We start from the raw sequence: 23,746 nt of genomic DNA, 5'->3' as shown, positions 1-23,746 counted from the left end.
TAGGTTACTTTAATGCTGGTAAACCAATAGATAAGTTAGGATTGTTTTTACTCTAGACTCTAGGTTAACTTTAATGCTGGTAAACCAATAGATGAGTTAGGATTGTTTTTACTCTAGACTCTAGGTTAACTATAATGCTGGTAAACCAATAGATAAGTTAGGATTGTTCTTACTCTAGACTCTAGGTTAACTTTAATGCTGGTAAACCAATAGATAAGTTAGGATTGTTCTTACTCTAGACTCTAGGTTAACTTTAATGCTGGTAAACCAATAGATAAGTTAGGATTGTTCTTACTCTAGACTCTAGGTTAACTTTAATGCTGGTAAACCAATAGATAAGTTAGGATTGTTTTTACTCTAGACTCTAGGTTAACTTTAATGCTGGTAAACCAATAGATAAGTTAGGATTGTTTTTACTCTAGACTCTAGGTTACTTTAATGCTGGTAAACCAATAGATAAGTTAGGATTGTTTTTACTCTAGACTCTAGGTTAACTTTAATGCTGGTAAACCAATAGATAAGTTAGGATTGTTCTTACTCTAGACTCTAGGTTACTTTAATGCTGGTAAACCAATAGATAAGTTAGGATTGTTCTTACTCTAGACTCTAGGTTACTTTAATGCTGGTAAACCAATAGATAAGTTAGGATTGTTTTTACTCTAGACTCTAGGTTACTTTAATGCTGGTAAACCAATAGATAAGTTAGGATTGTTTTTACTCTAGACTCTAGGTTAACTTTAATGCTGGTAAACCAATAGATAAGTTAGGATTGTTCTTACTCTAGACTCTAGGTTACTTTAATGCTGGTAAACCAATAGATAAGTTAGGATTGTTCTTACTCTAGACTCTAGGTTACTTTAATGCTGGTAAACCAATAGATAAGTTAGGATTGTTTTTACTCTAGACTCTAGGTTACTTTAATGCTGGTAAACCAATAGATGAGTTGAGGATTGAGGAAAGATAACTGAGGAAGTATCTGTCAGTAGAATACATAAAGCATAGATTTCATGATTCTAGTTTTACAAATTTAAAAAATTACTTTTATGGTGATTTTAATTTGGTACTTAGTAGCTAGTGCTATCTTAAAATCTGTTACAGATCCTAAATGTACAAGTATTCAGTTAAAATTTTAAACTTATGGTGTGAGTTAGAATAGAAGATCATTTTCATACATAAAACTCAAATATGGTAAGAATTTAGAATAATCCAAGCTATATGTAGTCACACATGGCTTAACTATAGTATATCACCATTTGTCTGTTGGTCCAAACATGTGTATGTGGTCTATCTCTTGATAGCCTTCTCAAACTGTAGGCGATACCTGGTTTGAACTTTTGCAGAATAGTCATCTTGCTGCACCCACTGAAGACTACATCTTATCTTGTGATTTAAACCTGTGAATAGGACTAATCTTTGTTGCAAAATTTATTTTGATGCATTTATGAATTGGCATGCATTATGCATGACATCATCATGTGATTTTTTTTGGTTACAAATTCTGACTAATGCTCTTTTTTTTCAGTGCTAATGATGGATACTGTGAATAAAAGTAACTTCAGCTCATTAGAAATTCCTAAGTTTGACAATATTGTACAGAAGTCAACTTATGATGATGAAACACATGTAGATCTACCTAGTGCTGTCCTGTTTTCTGAACAGTCTGTTTCAGGTTAGTTGACATTAAAGATTTAGGATCTTACCTGCATTGTGAATGAGATCATGTTTAATACATAGAATATACAGAATATCATTTTGTTTGAATTAAATGAAATATTTATGCAGCTGAGTTAAATTATTTTGAAATTATGATTATTTTTGTGTTACTTGAAGCTTTTTTCACTGCGATTAAAGCTTTATGTATATCAAATGCATCAGATTTTATTTTTGAGTTTAGTGAATGAATTGGTTTCATTTAATTGTAACGTCACAGCACTTTTTTTTTACAAGCATGAATTAATATTAAGTGGGGATTTGGAAAGGTTGAATGTCAATGTTGTTGAATGATAACTAATTTTAAAGGTATATCTAAGGTGGACATTATGGAAGACATTGAAGCCTTAGATCTACCATTTTAGTAAATACTTGATGTAGCATGTTGTAATAACCGTGAATTGTGTGTTTTTAGCTGAGGAGAATCCTGGTAAGATATGTGTACTGTGTAGTTCTAACAATGTATTAATAGATACCCTTTACCAACTGGAATGTAGCAACATGTAGTTTACCAAGGATAATTATTTGTGGGATAACTGATAGAAAAACAAAAGATATGGGGTGTCCATCTTAACGACATTAAATTTTATTGGCAAATAAGAAATTTGAGTATTTATTAAAATGCTAACACATGATGCAAGCTTTGTTATTTCAAAATCTCAAAAAATAAAGACCTATTTAATAACCTGAAAGTAAGAATGCAATAAAATCATTACACAGTCTTAAACACTATCCTGTTGATATTGATTTTGAACAGGATCTTGTTATCTAGAATATCAAATAGACTTTCTTGTTCATGCGACTACTGATCACCCATTGAGATTTTTTAGGACAATTTCTGTTTTATAGTTTAATAATATGAGTTTAGACACATATTTTACAAACATTTAAGTACTGTATTGGTATATATCAATCCAGCAAGAAGTACTCTAATTAAGAACTAAAGATATGCATTTATTAACCCTACATTTCATTGAATTATTTATTCTGTTTTAAGTTTTGATCCTTTTGTTATTGGTTAACTTGTATATACTCATGTTGCTTCATCTCCCATAACTACTTAGACCATGGATGTAGTAATACATAACTAGATATTAAACCTTAGCTTATAGTGAAGCTAGTTGCTTCTTTTAGAAATCTGGTGATTATACATAGACAATTTAACATGTAAATGAACCTAATGACTCTTTTATTGTACCTTGGATCTTTGAAATCAAATCTGATTTCAAATATGAAAATTATACCACATGTGAGAAGCTTCAAAGCATTCTACTTCTGTTACAACTTTCTTACGTATTGTAACATTTCTTTCATGAAGACCGTAAGAAATATAAATTTTTTTAATATCATTTTTGAAAACCTTGGAAATTTCTGCTACTATTGAAATTTTCCTGAAATAATGAAATAATGTCACACAATTAATTTTTAAAAAAGGCAAAGTCCTTGTTTGGTAACTTGTATTGTTTTAGATAGAGAAATTAACTCCATTATTATAGCACATCAGATTCAAATTTTTTTAGAACCTGTTTTAATATGCTTGATTTTCAAAAGCTTTCATATGGCTTGCTTACCTTCTTATTGTAGACTTGCTTTTTTATTATTTTTTATAATGTTTATAGATTAACATATTACGAATAAGTATTTGCTAACTTTTATAGAAATTATATGGGGGAAAAAAGATAAGGAATGAATATGTTTTAATTTTTAACTTTTTTTCCTTAACATAATCTTGATTATTAAGAACCAAACATTTTCCCATGTCAGCAATAGTTTGCAGTGGTCATTTAACAAAAATTAAAAAATGATTGTTTGTGTGAGAAAATATAATTTTATTTTTCAGCTTTGTTATCTCAGATATTTGAGAACAGACATGTGCCACAGTCTCATATAGCTTTTGTAATGTATAAGACCCTGGGGAACTTGTTACCCAACAGATACCAGGAGGATGTCAGGTAAATCAATTTAACTTATACATATTTGCTGGGTTGCACTTAGTATTAACCTACTTTCTGTAGGATGGTGTAAAGTGGGTTGGCAGAGAAAAGTGGTAACCTAATAACTCCTGCAGTTATCAAACCTGATCTTTGAAACTTCACTGAAAGAAAACAAACAATTTGAATTTGTACACCTGATATTATGGAATGAAACCAATGACACACAGTTCAAGACAACTTTTAAAAGAGCAGAGAGGTAACAAGATCCAAGATCAAATTCTCTAATAAGCAAACAAAAAAAGACTCACAACAAATTGCCCTAATCCTAGCCAAGGGCAATATTGAAATTTTTCAGAACCTCTTTTAAATGGTCACCTCTCTGAGCAATCTCTTTTAATACTTTTCATGAGTAACTACTTTATACCAGTTTGACTATATTTTTTTTACAAGTTTACTTATTCACTTAGTTTATATTCATTTATTTATAATTACAGAATTGTCAGTGATAGACCAGTCAACCTAAATGGTCCATTAGTTACAATTAAGATACGGGATCAAGGGCAGATTCATAGTGGTGGTTTAAAACATCCTATTAAACTCACTTTCAAACAAGCTGTCAATAACAATCGCACAGATCCTCAGTGTGTTTTCTGGCAGTTTAGTGGAGGGGGTCAGTGGTCAAACCAGGGTTGCATGGTAGAAAGCAGATATGAACTAGATTTCAAAGAGGTCAATCCAGAAGACCCTACAGATGTCAAGGTCATCAAACAGATGTATGTAGTCTGCTCCTGTAATCACATGACCAGTTTTGGATTAATGATGGATGAAGCTGAAAAAGAGGTTTGTTCTCTATTAGAAAGAAGTACCATATAGCGGGTTATTTAAGCCTGGGGTAAATTTTCGCTTATTTTTGCAGATAGAACACAATCGCCCAAAATAAATTCTGCCAATTTAAAAGTGTACATGCAAAGGTATTGATAAAAGTTTTGAATCCGCCAAAATTTTTCGTATACCTTATTCAATGAAAATCTCGAAATTTTACACCCACAAAAATAACCCACTATACAGTATATTACAATGTTTGTTTTTATGAATAAGATTTCTTTGCTCTTTATGTTCAAAGTTTTCAGGCAATGATGGCAAAACAAATTGTTATCAAGTTTTCAATACAGTTTTAGAATGATGCACTTAGTTTAGAAGCTTGGTGTATATGCAGTTTGTGTTTATTTGGTTTGTTTGAGTTTTTAGCTTTAAGTATGTAAGTATGTAACAGTTGCTGATGAGGTAGCACCATTTCAAGGTATAAGTACCAAGTGAACATTCATATAACATACTCTTGTGTAATTATATATCTGCAGAGTCTCACTTGTTTCATTTTCAGTATGTTGCAGAAGGAGCTGTGTCTTTAGAAGTGGTCTGTTTTATTGGTGTTGGGCTGTCCATGCTCGCTCTCTTAGTGACATTTATCATTCTTGTGTCATTCAAACATATTCAGTGTAATTCCAACACTATCCTGATCAACCTAGTGTTTGTTATCTTTCTCGCAGAACTAGCATTTGTTGTTGGAGTGTATCGAGTAGAAACTAAGGTAACTACAATTTTGTATTCTTACATATTTTTTAATGATTTGAGTAATAACTATTTACTTGTTTTTCTTTTGTTCATATTACATCTCTTATGCTGAAAAATATTTTGAAGTGTTGTAAAAATGCATTACATGGAGAAATCAATACATATATCTAAATTCTAATATTGAAAAAACGTATTATGAATCCAAACTAATTATACAGTTATTTTCAGCTACATGTATGGTGTAAACTGGTAGCCATTGCTCTTCACTTCTTCCATCTGTCAGCATTTTCTTGGTTGTTTGTTGAAATGCTCCACCTTTACAGAAGACTTGTAGAGATTAGAGAAATTAATTATGGTGCTATGAAATTTTACTATCTCATTGGTTATGGTGAGTTTCTAGTCTTTATAGATATTATTCATTTCTTAATATTGAATATGATATTATACAAATATAGCCTTTGTATGAGGTCGATACAAGGATATATTGACTTAAAAGAAGTATATTGATTGAGGACGAAGTCAGAAGTCGATATACTTCTTTGGGTCGATATATCCTGTATTGACCTCATACAAAGGCTATATTTGTTATATTATTAATATCTGACCATATTTGTATCAAAATTGTCATTTGATTTTGTACGAATTTTAAAGATATCATATTGTCTCCTTGACAATAACAAATGATTAGTTGTTATTTCATTTACTTTTTTTTGTTTGTTTGACATCTTATGTATTTGAAGATTTTTTTCGTCAAATAATCAATCAGATATCGTTTGTTTCAAAACGTTTAACAATATCCTGAAATTCATTACATGATGTCACAAAGTATATCGGTTTTTAGATATTCTAAAAATAACTGTGCTATTTGCTTTTTGCTATCCGCCGTTTTCTCTCTACCTTTGAAAATATTGTTTAACATGTGACTATCCCTAAACGAATCAAATTTATTAAAATATACGAATTAATAATATTAAGTTTTACATTCATTGCATCATGTTAGTAATAATGTAAGTTGAATTGGAATTGCATTCTTAAATGAACTTTAATATTTTCTAATCCATATAATTTATTAAAACATTTCAATTTTTCAGTTGTACCAGGAATTGTGGTTGGATTTTCTGTTGGGTTATACACTGATGCTTATGGTACATCTCAATTGTAAGTGTTAATAGATCCAAAGCAATATAATATATATTGATGGGAAATTACAAAAAATATTTGTTTTGAATACACAAAACTGGATAATCGTTTAATTTTGTAGCATATTAAGTACTTTTAAGTAAGAATTTATTATCCGCAAATGTTCTTCCAAAAAGTTTTCTGCTGGTTGGCAAACAGCAAAATACTGCATTTATATAATAATGAGGAATAAATTATTGGAAGATTGTCAAATTAGTCCATATTCCTTTTGTGTGTATTTATTTTCATATAATTTATAAAAGAATTCAAAAGATTTGATCCTTACATTGAATATCTGGGATTACATTGAATATCTGGGATTACATTGAATATCTGGGAAGATTGAAACATATGATTACTTTGAATATATTTGATTACTTTCAATATATATATGATTACATTGAATATCTGGGATTACATTGAATGTATATGATTACATTGAATGTATATGATTACATTGAATATATCTGATTACATTGAATATCTCTTATTACATAGATTATCTGGGATAAGTTTGTCTACTGTTTTTTCTCAAGACTTTATGATCATATACATATTATTTTGTCAGCACTGTCAATAATTAGGTACATTTTGTTGTTAAAGGTTGTTTATCTGAAATAACTTTGTCAAACCTTCATGAGGCACAAGAATCTTGTTGATAAAGAAGTACAACCTTTTTCATTTCAATAAACGGACATAGTTTTTACACTTGCGCATCGATTGCAAGCAAGACAATTTTTTTTACATTAATACATGTAGCATAGCCTTTCATAGAGGTATATTTTTATTTTTAGCTGTTGGTTAGACATCACACAGCCATTTATATGGACATTTGCTGGACCTGTCATGGTTGGTGCACTTGTAAGTATATACAATAGTTTGTAATAAAGAGAATTGGGTGTTCATTAGTTTATTAAAAAAAACTTGTATTTATTATTTGAAGATGAAAGGGTATGGGTTTTGCACCAAACAAGAAAACAAAGTGATATTTTTTTTCCTTAGAAGATCTTCAGATTTCATACATTTATTGAGTTTTTTCCAGACTATGGATCAGTGGAAAAATTATTTAAACAATTGATGCCCCAAGGTAAAATTTTCAGGTTGCTACAATTTTATAATGAACAATGAAATTTTATTTCTAAAAGGCAAGAATATTGAAAACCATCTGTTAATTTGTCAATGATAGAATAACTATGAGATGTTTATTCTGTTTATATTATGATAAACTTTGGATTGTATTATATCAAGAAGATTTTAGAATAATAAACATCAGTTTGGATTGATTATTTTTTCTTTCCAGAGCTGTATTGTTGTTACCATCTTGGGATTCCATGCAACTACAAGAGAAAAGGTTCATGTCTCAAACATTTCATCACACAGGTTAGTGGATAGTACACATTATAATTACTTCATCACACAGGTTAGTGGATAGTACACATTATAATTACTTGTTTTATCAAACATTTCCTCACACAGGTTAGTGGATATTACACATTATAATTACTTCATCACACAGGTTAGTGGATATTACACATTATAATTACTTGTTTTATCAAACATTTCCTCACACAGGTTAGTGGATATTACACATTATAATTACTTGTTTTATCAAACATTTCCTCACACAGGTTAGTGGATATTACACATTATAATTACTTGTTTTATCAAACATTTCCTCACACAGGTTAGTGGATATTACACATTATAATTACTTGTTTTATCAAACATTTCCTCACACAGGTTAGTGGATATTACACATTATAATTACTTGTTTTATCAAACATTTCCTCACACAGGTTAGTGGATAGTACACATTATAATTACTTGTTTTATATCCTGTGAAAACAAAATTAATGACAAAATAGAATCACAAACAATTATATTCAATTAAATGTCATCTAACAATTTGAAAATTTGCTTTCTGGTAGATATCTTCATTCAACAAGGCTTCCCTATTGATCATGTATATTTTTCATGTAAATAAACCTCTTGACCTCCCTTGTTTAAAGTCAATTGAGAATATTTATTGGTATCTTTTCTTCTGTTTGATGTTTTTTGTTGTCATCAAACCATCAATTTGTAATTTTTGTTGATAATTTTTCAGATGTAGAATATTATGTGGAGTATTTCTGCTATTGTTACTAGGATTAAACTGGATAATAGGACTGTTGTCAGTAAACTATGATTCTACTGCCCTATACTATGTCTATGCTGTAGTTGTAATGGCTCAGGGATTGTTCATGCTGTTGGCATATGTTATAGGGGACACAAAGGTAAGCAAACATCTAAAAATTAAAGTCAGCTATCGTAAACCATTACATGTGCACTGTATTTTTCTGGTCATTGCAATAACATCTATTTTAAAGAGCTGAAAGTTCTTTCTTTCCTTTTTGTTTAAATACTTAACTGTAGCTATTGTAACATTAATTGCATAAATTAAAAAACCCTAGTCAAAAGTTCAAAATAAGCCACTAAATTAACTTCCCTTATTTAAAGTGTATTGTAATTTCTACCCAAATAGTCATATTTATGAGATTGCTTTTGTAAATGAGAATTTATAGAATCTGTTTTATTTATATATGATTGATAACAGGTGAGAGCTCAAGTAAGAAGACAGTGGCTCAAATGTCAAGGTAGAAATATCAAGTCACAAGAAAATCTCGTTGGAAAAGGTCTTCCTGTTTCTGTAAGTTCAATGGATATTTGTAACGAGTTTTTCATTGTTTATAACTAGATTTAAGTGTGAGATGCATTATTTATCATACAAACAATTATCTTCCTTCCTCCGTTATGTTATGACTGTAACATGTAATTGCCACTTTTAGTTAAAGTGTACTATAAAATACATTATTATAAATTGGGGAAGATAGAAATTACAGATATACAATCATATACCATAACGATAAGATAAAAATTTCATAGGACAAAGGAAAATCATGTCATGAATGCACTTGCATATGTCTTAGAAAAGATGAATATTTGCATACATGTAATTTGGTTGTCATACCATGTGACTTGGAAACTGCTATCTATAAACATGTCGAACAAAAAATCATTGCACTGTAGATTAGAAAAGTTATACAGGTTAAATTAAGGTGGTACCCAACACTTCCACTAAAATTAATTTGGCTCGTTTAATTTTCATAAAATTTTGTCAAAGTATTTACTTTATGACTTTAATAAAAATATAAAAATTAAAATTTTTTTGAACTAACCGTTTTGTCAGAAAAATTACACTGATTATATAGCAATTTGACAAACACCAATTTTGATCATTGAGAAGCTTAATATTCCTTTTACAACACAACATAATTAAAACGTTTAGCTGACTTTACAGAGTTATCTCCCTGTAGTGTTAGGTACCACCTTAAATAAAAATATACTTTTCATGATTCAGAATTTCACCGTAGAAAGTTTTCGATTTATTTTTTGTTCATTTTGAATATGTACTATTGTATTATTGGTTTCATAAGTCTATTATTGTTTTATTTTCCAGCGGTCAGCTTTAGCCTACAGAAATGAAGCATCATATGAGGGCAATATAAACAGAACCAGTGTTGGTATAACAGCCTCCTCTACCACTAGTCGCTCTACGAGTAAGAATAGTGGAGGTTTATATAAAGGTGAAGATTACCTCTGTAGTACTACCTCCACATCAGGACACGTCCCCGGGGCATTGTATCCCAACAAAAAAACAGCATTGACACCATATGCTTATGATCCAAAGGCTTACATGCAGAAAAGATCGAAGGGTGAGACGTTGGTGATGGGTGATGTGTCAATGTTAATATTTGTGTGGTGCTGGCTTTTATTTAATTTCCTCCTACCTTTGATGAGGCCCCTCATGGGGGGGTCCTAGTAATCACATAATCACCATTTTTTTGCCAATATAATCACATAATCATTAAATATTTGCTTATCTTTAGTAATCAAATAATCATAAACTAAAAATACAGTCCTAGGTAATCAAATAATCATGAAATATTTGGCTTAATAATCAAATAATCATTAAAAAAACGGCCAAGTAATCACATAATCAAAAACCCCATGAGGGCCCTCTTTGATTGACAGAATTTAACCAGAGTTGGTTTTTCTTCTACTGATTTTTTTTCTTCTTGATTATCTCCTTTTCAGTTTTCCGTCCTTGTGTTGTGTTGTACTAAATTTAATACATCAATTTTCATTTAATTTTCACATTATTTTTCTTTTTGTCTTTTTCTAGAACATTATTTTGTGTAACTTATAACATGTTTTAAACAAAAGCTAATTATTTTGACCACAGTATAAACTTTTGTAATGGTTGTTTTTGTGCTAATAAATGCATTATACAAACATAGCAGCTAGATATTATAGAAATATTAATATTATTCTATAGATGTTTTGTAAATGCAATTTATTAAGGTAGGATGTTAATATAAAAATTGATATTTTTGTGATTTTAACAATTGAACATTTTGGTGTCAGTATTAAGTGGCATTTTATGTGTGGTTTATTAGAAAACTAGTGACATTGATGTTAGAGAACATTAGTCTCATGCTGGAACCTGATCCAAGTATTAGTTTTACACTTTTCTAGTAAAATAAATGTAAACAAAATAATACATTACAAAAGTGAAAACTCTGACCATTGAGAGCTTGACATAAAGTGAAGACACCTGTCTATATTACAGACTATGTTTGACCTCTAAGACACCTGTCTATATTACAGACTATGTTTGACCTCTAAGACACCTGTTTATATTACAGACTATGTTTGACCTCTAAGACACCTGTCTATATTACAGACTATGTTTGACCTCTAAGACACCTGTCTATATTACAGACTATGTTTGACCTCTAAGACACCTGTCTATATTACAAACTATGTTTGACCTCTAAATTGCTGTCTCAATGATATTTAACCCACATATTTTTTTTTATGAGTACCAAGATTGCAAATTGATAACACAACTGTAAGAAAAACATAAATGATAGATAATTAAATTGAATAATGTTAATTGTATATCCTTCTTCAGGAAAAAGGTATAGATTTATTCTGTTAAATAATTATGTCTTCAATTTACTTAACCACATTTGGATATTTTACAAGATTAAAATAAAATGACTATAATGATTTTGCAGAACAAGAAATTGATGAAACTGGGAGAGTTAAACATCCAAATGATTCCGATTCTGACAGTGATGCATCCGAAGGAAACATTAGTTTGGAGTTAGCATCGAGTCATTCGTCAGACGAAGATGACGATGATGATAACATTACCTCATGGGAAAAACAAATGTCCAAAAATAAAACTGTAGGCAAGTATAATTAATGTATGCATATTTGTTCATCCTGTTTTTGGAGAACTTTGTGTTCTTTTCTGGTAGAATTTGTTTATTTAGTATTTATTCTGTGTGGTGTTTGTTTGTAAAATCTTTTATCATCTGACTTCTTTCAGGTTAATTTTGAAAGTCAACGACAAACAATATTTTTTTTAATTTTTATTGTTAAACCTTTCAGAAGATGCTAAAGAACAAATAAGAAAAAAGAAAAGAGAGAAAGAAGATGCAGATAAACAACTACCAGTAATAGGTATGTAATGTATTTACATACTTAATAAGGTTTAGGAAATACTGCTTCAGGAACCAAGTATGAATATGAGGGGCAAAGAGTAATAAGATGAAAATATATCAAAAACAAAAATGAATGTATTTTTTTTCTTTTTTAATCTAAAGATTAATTATGATTGCAATAATAATAATATACCTTTAATTCTAAGTACAGGTTAGAGATTAATTTTTATGACTGTTAATAATAGTTTTTCAATTTTTCAAATTTATAAATATTTTATGTTTTTTCTTCAGATAATGCACAGATGTTTAATAATAACCCACAGTTTAACCATTGGCCTGGAGATCCACATCTGGCAAATCATCAGATCAACGAGTCAGACTTCCGTCCAGCTGACCCATATAGTATACAACACACGATGTCCAGTGTTCCACCAGATGTGACCTTACATGCTCAGGAATTCCAAGGTAGCCGAGACTACTTAGCTAGTAGCCATTATACCAGTAGTGACTTTGCTAGTACAAGCAATGATTATTCTAGTTTGTATACAGGCAGTCATGATCAACCCAGCAGCACAGTTCAAAGTAGCAATGACTATGAAAGCATTAAGGACTATCAGCCTCCCAAAAAAATAGGCTCCATAAGAATGGGGGTATTTTCTAGATAAAATTAAGATTGGGATAGATATTCATGAAAAAAACCCATATTAAAATGGTTTACTAGAAATAAGTGTAATGGTTGACAGTATCAACAATCAAATTTGTATTCAGAAGTATAGGGCATTTGATGCAAATGATAATCATAAAACAAGGTCATGTATTATAATAGCCATGGTAATGGATTTGTTATCTCCTCTTGATAATCACATGACAAAAAGCATTATTTTGAAACATGCATATTCCATTTTCATACAAGTTCTCTCACACAAAAAGTGCTTTAATATGTGTTTATATTTATTTACAACTTATAAATGCATGACAGAATATATTGGCCTTAGATATTCAAAATACATTCCTAATAGGTAGGCTGTAAATATTGCCAGTATTCCTCACACATTGCAGAATAAGTGTCTTTGTTGTCTGTTGATCAGTGTATATAAAATAATTATTTTGTTGACTTTCTACATGTGATATATTCTGTTGCTTTTCCATTGAATAGTTTAATGTTTATGCTTTTGCATTCTTTTTTTGTTGTAAATATGTTGATAAATGTTGTAATTTATATTATGTACATACCAGTATCTTATGTAAAATAATTCTTGACAAAAACTGACAAAAGTAAAGTAAGGAGGAGGATTTAGGTAATCTTAGTTGGTTCATGAACTGTAAATTTAAAAAAAAAAATTGACATAGTTTTAACAACATTGTTTGCCTTTATAAATTTAGGTCACAGGGACTATATTATACCTCCAACTCGAACAGACAGTTTATTGAATGACTCTAGCAGTATTAGTAAAGTATCGTCTGTCATGGCCAATCTGCCATCAGAACGAGTCAAAGTTCAAGTGCTAACTCACAATGGCAGTATATCATCTGACTCTGAGTAAGTGTAAGTGGAATATCAAATTTTCCCTAACCAAAGTCTTGGGTTCTGTATGATGTCCAACTTTACGTGTTGGCCAAAAATGTTGGAGAAATAAAGACATTAAATGGTTGAATATGAATTCAATAAACAAATAAAAAAGATCTAGATATTGCACTGAGTTATGCGAAATACTCTTTAAGATTCAGAAATTCATGAATTCATTTATGTAAATTTTATCAAAAAAGGGAACTGTTGTCAACAATTCAAGATTAATACATGTCATTTCAGTTTGATATTGTATTGGAAATTTCTATCAAAGAAGAACAAATGTGATGCTCTTATGATTTCTGAATCTATAGACTATATTATCTGAAAGTATCATACAATTATGGTGATTTGAAAGTTTGGAATAGTGTTCAACAAAACATCAATATGCTTCAGATATTGCAAATTAGTATGATATTTTCAGATTTATTTATTTGCTTTCCTGAAACACACTATTTGCATGCTGTTATCCAATTCCTGTTAAATGCATTTGCTGTTGTTCAACCTTGAATGTTCACAATGGTCTGAAGACACACACAACTGTACACACAATTGTTACACTGTCACTCACTTCAAGTATTAGAAGGCAACAGTGATGAATTTACTTGGTTTTTATTTCAATACATATTTGCATGTCAATTATTGTTCTTAATTGTAAAATGGTAGCAAACACAAGACAGTCTTTAAATATTTGGCTAAATAATTGGTACATTGTAACAATAATATGTTAACAAAATTCAGAACCTCTCGAAACTGGGCAATTGAAAATAAACTTTATTTACAGATATTTTTTTCTTAATAAAAATACTTGCTCACAATAGATCATTGTGTCTCCATAAATTTCCAATTCTGATATTTTTAGCATTGAATAAACATATAAGTGAAAAGAATATTCTGGTAAAGTTGAAGTTGACTTTGAATTTCTTCCATGTTCAAGTTGAGCATAAGTCAGCCTTAATGATCATTTTTTAACATTTTGTTGTAGTAAATACTTATCTAACCCAAGATTGCAAAAAAGGTTTCAAAAGAAAAATCCTAATATTGGATATATCTGGAAAATATCGATATGTACAAAAAATCATTCAAGCATTTTTATCAAAATACGATACACATTAAAATATGAATAAACCTCTGTTTAATTTGTCTGCTACCATATTAGTTTTATTTGAATCTTTTTGCATGATAGCATGAATGCATGATGTTTTGTTTCGTAACTTTTTGTTCTGTTTATTTTGTAGATGCAGCAATGAGACCACAGTATAACAGTTAAAAGAGACTTAATGCCAAATCAAGTGTCATAAACATTGATCTCAATGATAATTTTATTCATTCCCATTTCAAATGAAATCCTCTCATGTTAATCATTCCATTTTTAATGCTCATTTAGATAGAAATCCAGTTTTGATTGTCAGTTTCATTTCTTTGCTCTATACTGCCTTTGTGAGAGCTGCAACATAAATGGTGCTCCCAATCATTTATTTTCCCGGTAATACATATCATTCATCAAAATACATAATCAATTTTACAAATATGAAATGTGATAGAATTGTTTTTTTTTGTTTTTTTTTCGTTATACAAACCTGCAAGATAGCTTTATAGGTCGATCATTGAAATCCAAAGATAAAAATCCAGAATTGATGTGCTATGTTTTTATTTAGACTTTTTTTTCAATGATCTCTTTATATAATTTATACTTAGTGTTGGAGTATTGCTACTCTATCATTTTAACTATCAATGCTCACTTTTAAAAGGAACAATTTAGATAATTCTGCAAAGAACTTTTTTTTTTTCCTTTTGCATTAATGCAAACCAAAATAATGGTAGTTTTTCACCCTTTAAATTGACATTCTCACATCCATTTAATTAATCATATTTTTTAAATGATCCAAACTTTATATCTTGTGTTGTTGTTTTATATTGTACTCAATATCCACTGGCAATAAATAACAAGTGGATAGTTGGAAGTCTGTGATTTATATATATTATAGGTTGTGTATAAGTGTAATGTATGTTTATATTGGAGAATGTGTGAATGAATTATGTGAAAGAAAATAAATTGAGTGATATTTTTGAATGTGATATTTAATGTGAAATGTAAATTTTTATATATATGATTTTTGCTTTGTATAAGGAGTTGTCTTTATATGAGCTGCCTTTTATACAAAATACTTCAAAAGTAATAAAAATAATAATATGTGTATGTGTCTTCTTATTCCGGGACAGCCAACTAGAATTGAGGAAGAATTTATAAAGATAATTCGGCTTAATTGTGGATTCATTAATATTCTTTGGATATAAATTTTCAAGGATTTCTTGGGAACAGGGGAACAACAAATTTAAATGTTCAACGAATTACAAATTTGCAAAATTCATGTTTGCAGACTTTGCCAAAATCACAAAATTAAATATCCACAAAAATTGGTACCAACAAAAATAAATGAATCCACGGTAGCTTTTTAGCTCACCTGGCCCGAAGGGCCAAGTGAGCTTTTCTCACCACTTGGCGTCCGTCGTCCGTCGTCGTCCGTCGTCGTCCGTCGTCGTCGTCCGTCGTCGTCGTCGTTAACAATTTACATTTTGAACTTCTTCTAGAGAACCACTGAATGGAATGGAACCAAACATGGCATGAATGTTCCTTATGAGGTGCTGACCAAGTGTTGTTACTTTGTAGCCGATCCATCATCCAAGATGGCCGCCAGCGGGGGACTTAGTTTAACATAGGACCCTATGGGAAATGCATACAAATGACTTCTTTTGGAGAACCACTGAATGGAATGAAACCAAACATGGCATGAATGTTCCTTATGAGGTACTGACCAAGTGTTGTTACTTTGTTGCCGATCCATCATCCAAGATGGCTGCTAGCCGGGGACTTAGTTTAACATAGGACCCTATGGGAAATGCATACAAATGACTTCTTTTAGAGAACCACTGAATGGAATAAAACCAAACATAGCATGAATGTTCCTTATGGGGTGCTGACCAAGTGTTGTTACTTTGTAGCCGATCCATCATCCAAGATGGCCGCCAGCAGGGGACTTAGTTTAACATAGGACCCTATGGGAAATGCATACAAATGACTTCTTTTAGAGAACCACTGAATTGAATGAAACCAAACATAGCATGAATGTTCCTTATGAGGTGCTGACCAAGTGTTGTTACTTTGTTGCCAATCCATCATCCAAGATGGCCGCCAGCGGGGGACTTAGTTTAACATAGGACCCTATGGGAAATGCATACAAATGACTTCCTCTAGAGAACCACTGAATGGAATGAAACCAAACATGGCATGAATGTTCCTTATGAGGTGCTGACCAAGTGTTGTTACTTTGTTGCCGATCCATCATCCAAGATGGCCGCCAGCCGGGAACTTAGTTTAACATAGGACTCTATGGGAAATGCATACAAATGACTTCTTTTAGAGAACCACTGAATGGAATAAAACCAAACATAGCATGAATGTTCCTTATGGGGTGCTGACCAAGTGTTGTTACTTTGTAGGTGATCCATCATCCAAGATGGCCGCCAGCGGGGGACTTAGTTTAACATAGGACCCTATGGGAAATGCATACAAATGACTTCTTCTAGAGAACCACTAAATGGAATGAAACCAAACATAGCATGAATGTTCCTTATGGGGTGCTGACCAAGTGTTGTTACTTTGTAGCCGATCCATTATCCAAGATGGACGCCAGCGGGGGACTTAGTTTAACATAGGACCCTATGGGAAATGCATACAAATGACTTCTTTTAGAGAACAACTGAATGGAATGAAACCAAACATTGCATGAATGTTCCTTATGCCGTGCTGACCATGTGTTGTTTCTTTGTAGCCCATCCATCATCCAAGATGGCCGCCAGCATGGGACTTAGTTTAACATAGGACCCTATGGGAAATGCATACAAATGACTTCTTTTAGAGAACCACTGAATGGAATGAAATCAAACATGGCATGAATGTTCCTAATGTGGTGCTGACCAAGTGTTGTTACTTTGTAGCCGATCCATCATCCAAGATGGCCGCCATCAGGGACTTAGTTTAGCATAGGACCCTATGGGAAATGCATACAAATGACTTCTTTTAGAGAACCACTGAATGGAATAAAACCAAACATGGCATGAATGTTCCTTATGAGGTGCTGACCAAGTGTTGTTACTTTGTAGCCGATCCACCATCCAAGATGGCCGCCAGTGGGGGACTTTTGAATGAAATTAAACATGTTCCTTTCCTTATCAATGAGGTTGTGTTGTCACTTTTAGCCAAATTTTATATTTTTTCATATGATTTCAAAAACCCAAGTAGAATCAGGTGAGCGATACAGGCTCTTGAGAGCCTCTAGTTTAAGTCTTGATGACTTCCAAAGAGATGCTTCCTAAAGCATATACAGAGTCTAGTTTCATTACCATCATGTGGCCTTTTGAATTGCAAGCCATATACTTGTTACCTTTATTCAAGATATGTTAAAAATTCACACAAAAATTTGGTGACGATTCATAGGCTTCACATACCTTAAAAACAGTATATCAAAAAGCCACCATCTGGGAATGTTGTCCCTGCTTTACCGATCATGGTCGACTTTGTTGGAAGTCATTTAAGGAGGTTTCTCTACATGCATCACATTAAAGAACTTCCCATTTTCAATAATCCATGAAAATGGTGTCAATAGATACAAGAAGATGTGGTATAAGTGCCAATTAGACAACTCAACATCTATGTCACCTTTGTAAAAGTAAACCATTATAGGTCAAAGTACTGTCTTCAACACAGAGTCTTGAATCACAACTAGTAGTAAGCTACATAGGGCCCCAAAATGACTTGCATGAAACCATCAAACGGGAAAACCAACTGTCTACTCTATAAAAAAATTCGTAAGGGTTCCATGGAACCCAGTGTCTCGCCTACTTTTGCTGTTAATCGCAGACTCAACAAAAATGAGGAAAGACATCAATAAAAATTTCCCTCTTAATACTGTCTTTTGATTGAAAGAAGCTTCCAAGTTTGGTAAAAAAATCCAGGATAGTTTATGAATCTAATAAATGTTTTATAAACTTTAACTGCAGACTGTATATAATGTTAACTGGAAGAAAAAGTCCATTTATAAGTAGAATACGGAAAAAGTGAATTTTTTTTTTACAAAATTTACTTCTGAATAATATCTTATGATCAGAAACAAGCTTTTGTCTAAGTTTGGTAGAAATCCAGGATAGTTTAAGAACATTATAAAAATTTTAAAAACTTAAACCACAGAGTGAATGTTTTGTTTCTGGCAAAAAAACTAAGTCCATTTATAAGTAAAATACGGAAAAGTGGAAATTTATTTTTACAAAATTTTCTTCTTGACACTATCTTATGATCATAAACAAGCTTCTGTCCAAGTTTGGTACAAATCAAGGATAGTTTATGAAAGTTATTAAAATTTTAAAAACTTTAACCACAGAGTGAATGTTTTGTTTCTGGCAAAAAAACTAAGTCCATTTATAAGTAAAATACGGAAAAGTGGAAATTTATTTTTACAAAATTTTCTTCTTGACACTATCTTATGATCATAAACAAGCTTCTGTCCAAGTTTGGTACAAATCAAGGATAGTTTATGAAAGTTATTAAAATTTTAAAAACTTTAACCACAGGGTGAATGTAATGTTTCCTCGCAGAAAAACTAAGTCCATTTATAAGTAAAATACGGAAAAAATTGAATTTTATTTTTAAAAACTTACTTCTGGATACTTTCTTATGATCATAAACAAGCTTCTGTCTAAGTTTGGTAGAAATTCAGTATAGTCAGGGGGTAGCTAGAAAGAAATGATGTGCAAGCAACTATCGCCGAGCGGATCGAGGCGAAATTGTTTTGGGGACCCTTTTATGCAGAAACATGTTTTTTTCTTCTTCGGTTTTCGGTCGTAGGACGGTTAAAAGAGGAGCTATATGTAGATAGGACTTATAAAAAAATTATGAATGTAAAACTATTAATAAATCTTTTGAATAGAGTAATACATAAACAACACATATTTGTGATACAGAATTTACTCAAAATTGTCCAAAATCTGCTCTTCGGGTCTAGGCAGAAACAAACTTCTCTAGTACTTTAATTGTCAACATTCACACTGAAATCCCGATGAATATGCAGTAATGGTTGTAACTGTCGTTGTTCATTGTTGATCATACATTTGTTTTCAAAATACGTAGTACACTGATAGATCTCCATGGTAGCACTCGCGAGATGCCGTTATAAACCAGCGTACGTGTTCGCCATCGATCGCGAGCGACCTCCCAATTGAATTCGTCAAAATTACATGCCATGTCAGTTTCGTATCTCAGACCATAGATGTAATGGGTATTACATCTATGCTCAGACAATGTTGAGATTTGTTCGTTGGTTATATTTCTTACAACACGTTGAAGCAGATACAGCGCAAAGAAGCGATTTTCTGATAATACTAGACGCGACTCCACTATCCAGTTCCCTTATTATATGGTCTATGAACGCAAAAAATAATGAAACTTTCCAATACTGTTTTGGCGTGTTTGTAGGGTCACTGGCTCTTGTAGTCTGTCGACCACATCGCCACGGCATATTTACAACGATATCGAAGGGTTCTGATAATTCTAATGCCGATTGGTACATCTCATTCCAAACTGATGAACCGTACACTGTAAAATGTGCTCCAAAGAATACATGTCTAAGACTGAGTATTACAAATTCAAATCTTGTAAAAGATACAAGTTACTGTCCGATTTTGTGATAATCTCCAATAAAACTTTTATTTTGAAACCAAATGCCGTTATTTAATGATATTTTATCAATTTAACATTCAATCTACAAATTTTTATTTTGCCATTTTTTTTTTTTTGCATGCCGAATCGATGTGCACGCAACTGCGTGTTAGCATATAGGGAGCTATGCGCCTGATAGTTTAAGAAAGTTATTAAAATTTCAAAAACTTTAACCACAGAGTGAATATTTGTGGACACCGCCGACGACGACGGAATGTAGGATCGCTTAGTCTCGCTTTTTCGACTAAAGTCGAAGGCTCGACAAAAACGAGAAACACTATATAGATGAAGCATGCCAGACCATCAACTTCACCTTACAACCATTAAATATACCAAATTTTGTTGGCTTTGCTTTTAGTATTTGAGAAACAAGCCAAAACCACAAAAATCAACACGACCATTAAATCATGAATTTGAGATCACTTGATTTGAACCCTGATATCATTTCATACACCAAAAATATTTGACCTATTGCTGATGAGTTTATTTATAATATTTAAGAAAAGAAACCAAACAATAAAACAAACTTGTCTAAAGAACCATATAACAGGACAAGATCAGTTGAAACCTGTTAGATGGACATGTTCCCCAACACAATTAAATATTGTGTTATATCAACTGTTTATAGAAGCTGAGGAACCGAACTAATCGCTGTTACATGAAATGAAGTAAAGTTTGGTGATCAAGTGAACCCTGACTGACAGACATTTAGATTTTGCAAAGAAACTAGTTTTATTTAGCAGTTGCTGATGAGAATGAAAATGAGGATAGAGACAATTAAATTACACAAGACCAGAACTTCATTAATCGGCATACATAATATGAACGTATAAAGAACCATGTCAGGCAGGCATGTACAGCTAACAATTCTTCCGTACAACAAATATAGTTGACCTTTTGCATATAGTTTAAGAAAAACAGACCAAAACACAAAAAAATAACACTGAGCAATGAACTGTGAAAATGAGGTCAAGGTCAAATAAAATATTTCCAAACACCAAATATAGTTGACCTATTGCAATTAATATTAGAAAAAAAAACACTCCTCTAAAAATTTACTTTGACCACTGAACCATGAAATTGAGGTCAAGGTCAGATAACACCTGCCAGCTAGATATGTACACCTTTCAATCATTTCATACACCAAGTATAGTAGACCTATTGCATACAGTATAAGAAAAACACATCAAAACACAACCAGATGCTCCGCAGGGCGCAGCTTTATACGACCACAGAGTTCAAACCCTGAACAGTTGGGGCAAGTATAGACACAACATTCAAACTTGATACAGCTCTGAATTTGGATTGTGATTAAATAGTTGACACAACATAGGTTTCTGAAATTCTGACACAGAATGAATGTGGTCTAAGAACTTAATCAAAAATCTAAATACAGGTTTAGATTCAGCATACCAAAAAACCCCAAGGATGTTGATATCAAACAAAAAAGTTTAATTTTGGATCACGATTTGGACCAACTTGAAAACTGGGCCCATAATAAAAATTATAAGTACATGTTTAGATTCAGCATATCAAAGAACCCCATATATTCTATTTTTGTTGAAATCAAAGTTTAATTTTGAACCAACTTGAAAACTGGGCCCATAATAAAAAATTATAAGTACATGTTTAGATTCAGCATATCAAAAAACCCCAAGAATTCAATTTTTGTTGAAATCAAAGTCTAATTTTGGACCCCAATTTGGACCAACTTGAAAACTGGGCCCATAATCAAAAATCTAAGTACATTTTTAGATTCAGCATATCAAAGAACCCCAAGAATTCAATTTTTGTTAAAATCAAACTTAGTTTAATTTTGGACCCTTTGGACCTTAATGTAGACCAATTTGAAAACGGGACCAAAAATTAAGAATCTACATACACAGTTAGATTCGGCATATCAAAGAACCCCAATTATTCAATTTAAAATGTTTAATTTTGGACCCTTTGGGCCCTAATTCCTAAACTGTTGGGACCAAAACTCCCAAAATCAATCCCAACCTTCCTTTTGTGGTCATAAACCTTATGTTTAAATTTCATAGATTTCTATTTACATAAGCTAAAGTTATAGTTCAAAAACCAATGCGTCTTCGGACGACGACGACACCAATGTCATACCAATATACAAGCGCAAAATTTTTTTGCAGTCGTATAAAAACTCAACTATAAACACTGAACCATGAAAATGAGGTTACGGTCAGATGACACCTGCCAGTTGGACATGTACACCTTACAGTCCTTGCAAGGTACGCACATACCAAATATAGTTATCCTATTACTTGTATATAATAAGAGAGAATTTAACATTACAAAAAATATTAACTTTATTTTCATGTAGTCACTGAACCATGAAAATGAGGTCAAGGACATTGAACATGTGACTGACGGAAACTTTGTAACATGATGCATCCATATACAAAGTATGAGGCATCCAGGTCTTCCACCTTAAATTTAAAGCTTTTAAGAAGTTAGCTAACATGCCACTGCTGCCAACGCTCCCACCAGATCACTATCTCTATGTCGAGCTTTCTGCAACAAAAGTTGCAGGCTCGACAAAAACTGGTGAATTTATGTTTTCAAACTTTTTTTCTTGGTTTGCTAGTATCTTTTACCAGTTCATAATATATCACAGCTTGATCTTTGTAGACACCCCTCTTTTTTTTATATTTAAATGATTATTGCTGGTGCATCTTTTAAACATGAGCAACAAGACGGTTGCCACATGTGGAGCAGGATCTGCTTACCCTTTCTGAGCACCTGATATAACCCCCAGTTTTTGGTTGGGTTTGCTTTGCTTAGTCTTTATTTTACTATGTTGCGTGTACTATTGTTTGTATGTGTCTTTTTCTTTTTTTGGCATGGCGTTTTCAGTTTACAATTTATGAGTTTGAATGTCCCTCTGGTATCTTTCACCCATCTTTAAGCTCGCAATTTCAAATATATATCAACACTGCAAATTACCAATATTCATTTTGCTTTTTTTAGACAAAATTTAACCTTACAAAATCTTTGTAACACAATTATACATTGTTAATATTTCATTTAATCACTTATTATTCCTTCACACATCTCCTTTGTGGTAAACTCATTTCCTTCAAATAACATCTTAAAAAGTAATTCTGATAATTAAGTTTCTAATTATGTACACTCCAATAAATAAGGTATTCTGCATTAATGACTATACAGTGCACAATTAATGAAGTGGTTTTGCTTTGATATAGGGAATATAACAGTTCATGAAGTGCTAATAAGACAAGATGACATATTTCTGATTTGTTTGAAAGTTTACACCTAACCAAGGTGAATCAAATGAAAGTTGGACAACAAATCAAGGCACAAATGATGACAAATTAACATATAGGTTAAAACTATCAAAACCTCTGCAAATTCCTTTAGTAGGGTGAAATGAGATAACTGATATTTTTTCTGAAAATCATGCAGTTAAAACAAAAAGTCAATA

At 31.7% G+C, this 23,746-nt stretch overlaps 2 protein-coding genes across 4 annotated transcripts in view; both read left to right on the top strand.

The window, feature by feature from the left end:
• The window catches only part of LOC143076863 (cadherin EGF LAG seven-pass G-type receptor 2-like), a 62,981-nt gene extending 51,015 nt beyond the window's left edge, over positions 1-11,966 (top strand). Inside the window, exons 20-32 of one of the 3 annotated variants that reach the window (XM_076252765.1) lie at positions 1,523-1,669; positions 2,126-2,140; positions 3,551-3,662; positions 4,139-4,484; positions 5,026-5,232; positions 5,445-5,604; positions 6,308-6,374; positions 7,190-7,256; positions 7,696-7,775; positions 8,500-8,668; positions 8,989-9,081; positions 9,892-10,018; positions 11,516-11,966. In XM_076252765.1, the coding sequence (XP_076108880.1) occupies positions 1,523-1,669; positions 2,126-2,140; positions 3,551-3,662; positions 4,139-4,484; positions 5,026-5,232; positions 5,445-5,604; positions 6,308-6,374; positions 7,190-7,256; positions 7,696-7,775; positions 8,500-8,668; positions 8,989-9,081; positions 9,892-10,018; positions 11,516-11,706 (1,781 nt within the window). In that variant the 3' untranslated portion in view covers positions 11,707-11,966. Of the gene's footprint in view, positions 1-1,522; positions 1,670-2,125; positions 2,141-3,550; positions 3,663-4,138; positions 4,485-5,025; positions 5,233-5,444; positions 5,605-6,307; positions 6,375-7,189; positions 7,257-7,695; positions 7,776-8,499; positions 8,669-8,988; positions 9,082-9,891; positions 10,148-11,515 lie in introns of all 3 variants that reach the window. The other 2 variants (XM_076252755.1, XM_076252763.1) reach the window with 2 other exon arrangements.
• Positions 11,880-15,712, top strand: LOC143076882 (uncharacterized). The gene is made up of 4 exons (XM_076252774.1): positions 11,880-11,966; positions 12,239-12,412; positions 13,331-13,487; positions 14,753-15,712. Exons 2-4 carry the CDS (start codon positions 12,250-12,252, stop codon positions 14,775-14,777), a joined length of 345 nt encoding a protein of 114 aa, XP_076108889.1. The 5' UTR covers positions 11,880-11,966; positions 12,239-12,249; the 3' UTR covers positions 14,778-15,712.
• The last annotated feature ends 8,034 nt before the right edge of the window (positions 15,713-23,746 follow it).

The sequence above is a fragment of the Mytilus galloprovincialis genome, chromosome 1 (assembly GCF_965363235.1).
Source record: "Mytilus galloprovincialis chromosome 1, xbMytGall1.hap1.1, whole genome shotgun sequence".
In the NCBI taxonomy this organism is placed as follows: Eukaryota; Metazoa; Mollusca; class Bivalvia; order Mytilida; family Mytilidae; genus Mytilus; species Mytilus galloprovincialis.
Note: the sequence above shows the minus strand (reverse complement) of the source record. Positions and strands in the feature narration are given on the sequence as shown.

What these genes read in the sequence shown, in the direction of transcription:
- LOC143076882 (XM_076252774.1), top strand. Translation starts at nt 12,250, where the DNA reads ATGTTTAATAATAACCCACAGTTTAACCATTGGCCTGGAGATCCACAT. An exon ending in ACATGCTCAGGAATTCCAAG is followed by an intron (nt 12,413 to 13,330) that starts GTAGCCGAGACT and finishes TTATAAATTTAG; the next exon opens with GTCACAGGGACTATATTATA. An exon ending in AGTATATCATCTGACTCTGA is followed by an intron (nt 13,488 to 14,752) that starts GTAAGTGTAAGT and finishes TTTATTTTGTAG; the next exon opens with ATGCAGCAATGAGACCACAG.